At 37.6% G+C, this 4,798-nt stretch overlaps 1 protein-coding gene and 1 non-coding gene across 2 annotated transcripts; both read right to left on the bottom strand.

Moving 5' to 3' along the window:
• Window positions 1-335: 335 nt before the first annotated feature.
• LOC110745487 (uncharacterized) lies at window positions 336-1,637 on the bottom strand. Its single transcript, XM_088248519.1, has 2 exons — window positions 941-1,637; window positions 336-865 (listed from the first exon to the last, which is right to left on the bottom strand). The coding sequence occupies exons 1-2, from the start codon at window positions 1,635-1,637 to the stop codon at window positions 336-338; spliced, it is 1,227 nt and encodes a 408-aa protein (XP_088104645.1).
• A 3,054-nt stretch (window positions 1,638-4,691) lies between these two features.
• On the bottom strand, window positions 4,692-4,798 carry LOC148296419 (small nucleolar RNA R71). Its single transcript, XR_015834266.1, has one exon. It is a non-coding gene; the product is annotated as a small nucleolar RNA R71 (small nucleolar RNA).

Below are 4,798 nucleotides of genomic sequence, written 5' to 3'. Positions count from 1 at the left end.
GCCAGCTGGTCTCGGCAATGTAGAAACTGGATAGCAGGCCGACAAAAAAAACTGATCAAGTCACGGCTTACCAAGGAAATGGTGCAGTTGGTTTCCTCTCTCTCTTTCTCTCCTCAATACATGGAGCCTCTCTTCTTTGCCTCTTGTCTTTGCCATAAGTCAAACAGAGGAGAAAATTAAATAGGGATGTAGCACAAGCAGTGGCGGAGCCATGAATTTATGTGTTGGGGGGCCAACATATAAACCAAACAAGACATTAAAAAATTTCACTTTTTCAACCTTAACAATGTTTGGAAAAATTAAAGGCAGAAAATAATTGTGTATTCAATTAGGTATCAAAATAACACTCGTCGTTCTTTCATATCTCGAAAACCATCTATGATTGAGTCAATGCTAAACTTTTCTGCAATTTCCCTTTCGATGTACATAATCAAAGAGTCTGTGAGAAAATCGTCTTCCATCTTGTTACGAAGCCTAGTTTTTACTATACGCATAGCAGAAAATGATCGCTCTGCAGTTGCTGTAGAAACAGGAAGACTAAGCACAAGCACAACCACTCTATAAACAAGTGGATATGTAGTTGATCTTCTAGTCGTTACCATCCATTGAGATAGATCAGAAATTGTTGACAAGTTTTTCAACTCTGGAAGTCTAACGACGTCACTCTCAAAATGTTGAAGTTGTCTTCTCAAACCTATCTTCTCATGATCTTCAAAGTCTTGCGGATAGAACTTATCTACCAATTGACAAATATCATCAATTCTAAAAGATTTATTCACTTCACGAGGATCCAAAGCCGACCCCAGAATAAGCAGCTCTGTTGTTTGATCACTAAATCTGCTATTTAATTCTTGAAGTTGAGAATCTATTGCAGCATAAAAAATATCTATCATGTAATAATGCTTAATCATAAAATCATCTTGTTGATGGCGAGCTCAACCTCGTCTCGCAACATAACGAGCATTCATATCTACGATATCTATGTTCCGTGCTTCACAAAAAGAATTCACCTTGGTCAGCAAAGAATCCCATCCATCATCTCTTAATTCTTGGATGAGTGCTTTAGTGGAAGAAACAAGATTCATGGCATTTATGATGTCTTGGGATTGACATTGCAAAGCTTGACAAAGATCATTAGTGATCTCCATAAGTTCTTTCATAAGATATAAGATAAAGACAAATTCATATGAAGTCATTGCCTCATAAGCTGCATCAGCATCTCCTCGTTGAGAATAAGTAGTTCCGTTATCAATTATATTAATTAGAACTATGCATATTGCACTAAACATATTTACCAAGCTTGTAATTGATTTCAAATGAGAACCCCAACGAGTATCACCAGCACGTTGTAAGGTGCCAATTTGGTTCATTCCTTTCCTAGTCTCGAGCTCATCAATTGCAATCATGTGCTCAATTTCAGCAGCTTGAGCATTTTTCAGTTCATCATTACGCTTACATGAAGCACCAACAATATTGACAATAGAAGTCAATTTAGTAAAAAAGTGGTGAACATGAATAACTTCTCTTGATGATGCAACTAATGCCAATTGTAATCGATGTGCTAAACAATGAACATAGTAAGCATATGAGCAATCATTCAAAATCAGAGCTTGTAACCCATTCCATTCACCTCGCATGTTACTTGCACCATCGTATCCTTGTCCTCTAATATTTTGAATATTTAGTGAATTATGAGAAAATATAGAGTATATACCTTTTTTCAGAGTTAATGCCTCAGTGTCTGACACATGAACAAGCCCAAAAAAAGGCTCCTGAATAAGACCTTCTTTGTCAACAAATCGCAACACTATAGACATTTGATCTCTCTTGGATTCATGACGTGCTTCATCAACAATTATAAAAAACTTTGATTCCCCAATTTCTTCGCAGATTGCTTTCTTCACTTTAGTTGAAAAAACATGTAAAATTTCTTTTTGGATCTTGGTGATGTGTAAGAGGCATTTTTGGGGTGTGTTAAGTTCATAATTTCATACATATACATGCCCAATTTACTTACTTCTTTTGCTTAGTTTCCTATAATTCTGAGTTATTTGCCTCTATTTGTGTGTTTTGTAGGCCAAAAGAGCAAGAGAGCATAATTCATGCAATTCATGCATGTTAAGGCCTAATTTGGATGAAGAGAAGAAGAGCTTAAAGACAAACTCATTTTGGCTACAGCCCCCTGCCAGTCCAGTTCCGTAGGTCATATTTCAAGCTTTGTTTCAGCAACCTACATAGCTCGGATGAGGCAACATTCTTCATGAAAGTTGTTCCAATGGGTGTGTACTATAACATATCCAAAATTCAGCCCCATTGGATAACTTTGGAGTCCGTCACCTAGCAAACACAGATCCATGCTCAGGATGGAATTTTGTCAGCGAGCAAACTGAGTTAGCAATTTGTTTCGGCCTTAACTTCCTCCTCCGAGCTTGTATTGGGCCAATACTTGTGTGGTTGGATCATACACATTCTGAACTTCACAATGGACATCTTAAAGTCTTCATTTGATTCAGCCTAGCCCAAGTTGTAAGCCCTTGAAGTTGCTGGTCATGCTGACCTCAGGATGAGCTGGTTGGAAGCTTGGTCATGGTGAGCTAGGTATGAGCTATCATTTCTGGTTGGAAGCTTGGTCATGGTGACATGAAGATGAGCTAGGGCTGCTGGTGGGATTTATTGGTGAAGTGCATCAACCAATTCAGATTTTATAATGCAAGTGTTGTATGCATTAGTGAAGTGCATCAACCAATTCATCTTTTATAATGCAAGTGTTGTATGCATTAGCCATATTGAATTCAGATTTATCACTCCCCTCTCCCTATAAATACCACATCCATTCCACATTCAAGACACAACAAATCCTGAGATTCACAACCCCACAATTCACTCCAACCATCCTCAAACACTCTCACAATCCCAAACACTCCAACAATCACCAAAACAACTCCAGCAAACTTCTCTTCCATTTCCCTACGAATTTCATCTTCCTTAGCCATCACCACTCACTCAAACTCATCCCAAATCACCTCCATATCCTTCATACATCTTTCTAGAAGTGGGGAAGCTCTTGGAGAAGCATTAGAAGTGGAGAAGCACTTGGAGAAGCCTTGGACACCACAAGAACTTCAGAAAAAGGGTTTTTCTACTCTTATTGCATTCATTATGTTTTCTCATTTCTGTTCAAGTCTCTTTTCCATTATGAGTAGCTAAATCCATAACTAGGGCTTCGATGTAACCTAACATGAATATTCTGGGTTTATAAGTTTGGAGTTTCAAGTTTGATTCATGATTCATGTTCTTATTCATTATGCTTATAAGTTAACATGCTTGTTTGAATGATTGATCACCATTAGAACTTGTTTGTTAACTATCTTGGTTTGAATTAAGAGTATACACCATGCTTTAATTCGAATTGAACTATGAATAGGAAGAGTATGTATGGACATTCGACAACAGGGATTAGATACATACTTGGTTGTTTAAAATGTTCTTCTATGCTTAATGGGTTCCTAATGCTTAATTTTAGGTTAGACAACAAATGATCAAATTAGGGAATTAGGAACACAAGGTTAGGACCAAACACCATGGCCTAATCATACTTTAGCTAGAATCAATCTTTGAATCTGAATTACACTTGTTACTTGAATCTTTATAACCCAGAATTGAATTGTTATGGTGATTCGAATGCCCTAGTCTCAAAATCTGTTTTCCAACTCTTAAAACCACTCTTTGTTACATTTGTTTACTTGTTTTTGTTTGAAATTTCATTTTGCTTCTTTTGTTCAACAATCACAACCACTCTTGTTTTAAATTCTGTTTTAGACATAACCTCCTACTTTCTTGAATTTGGGAATCTAAGTACATAACTAGTTTTAACTTCTCAGTCTTCGTGGGTACGACCTCGTACTTGTCTTGCTATACTACTAATTGCCCCGTACAATTGCGAGTTAACATAATATTAACAACAAATTTTGGCGCCGTTGCCAGGGACTGAACGAAAGTTCTTCCCTGGTTATGTGCCCAAGGTTACCCTATTCTTTTTAGTGTTTCTAATTAATCTAATTTTCTGTTTCAGGTAGTTTATGTCTAACAGGCCATTCCTTGAACAAGTAAGGTCTTCGTTCCAACGTTCCAGATCTTTGAACGCAGGACCATCATTGCAACCAAATCGTGTGACCTCTGAAATTCAGAATCGTCTAGAAAGGGAGTTGTCAACTGCAAAAGAGCAAGCTCTTGCTACATTTACAAGTCTTGCTCTCCACACTGAACTTACTGGTTCTTCACTTTCAAATTCGGAAGCAAGTTCAGACCAAGAAGAAGAAGAAATGATGGCTGCCATTGAGTTCATGGGAGAACTTGATATCCCAACAATTCCAGCATCTCCTTCAAGCATTTCACTGCCCACTGTAGCTCGAAACTATGAGCTTAAATCTTCTCATCTTAATATGTTGCCTTCCTTTTATGGTTTACCTAATGAAGATCCATTAACTCATATAAAGGATATTTTTAATGTTGTGAGTTCTTTTCCCTTGACAGGTGTGACAGAAGATCAACTTCGAATGAGAGTGTTTCCATACACTTTGAAGGATAAGGCAAAATATTGGTTGAATTCTTTGAAGCCGGGATCACTCACTACATGGGCTGCCATTCAAAAGAAGTTCTTGGAGAAATACTTCTCCACGCAAAAGACCGACATGCTTAGGGATAAGATCTTGTTATTTGCACAGCAAGATGATGAATCGTTTTGTGAAGCATGGGAGAGATTCAATGGGCTGCTCAACCAATGTCCTCATCATGGGAT

This window comes from Prunus avium, chromosome 2, assembly GCF_965620075.1.
Source record: "Prunus avium chromosome 2, drPruAviu1.hap1.1, whole genome shotgun sequence".
NCBI classification, from domain to species: Eukaryota; Viridiplantae; Streptophyta; class Magnoliopsida; order Rosales; family Rosaceae; genus Prunus; species Prunus avium.
Note: the sequence above shows the minus strand (reverse complement) of the source record. Positions and strands in the feature narration are given on the sequence as shown.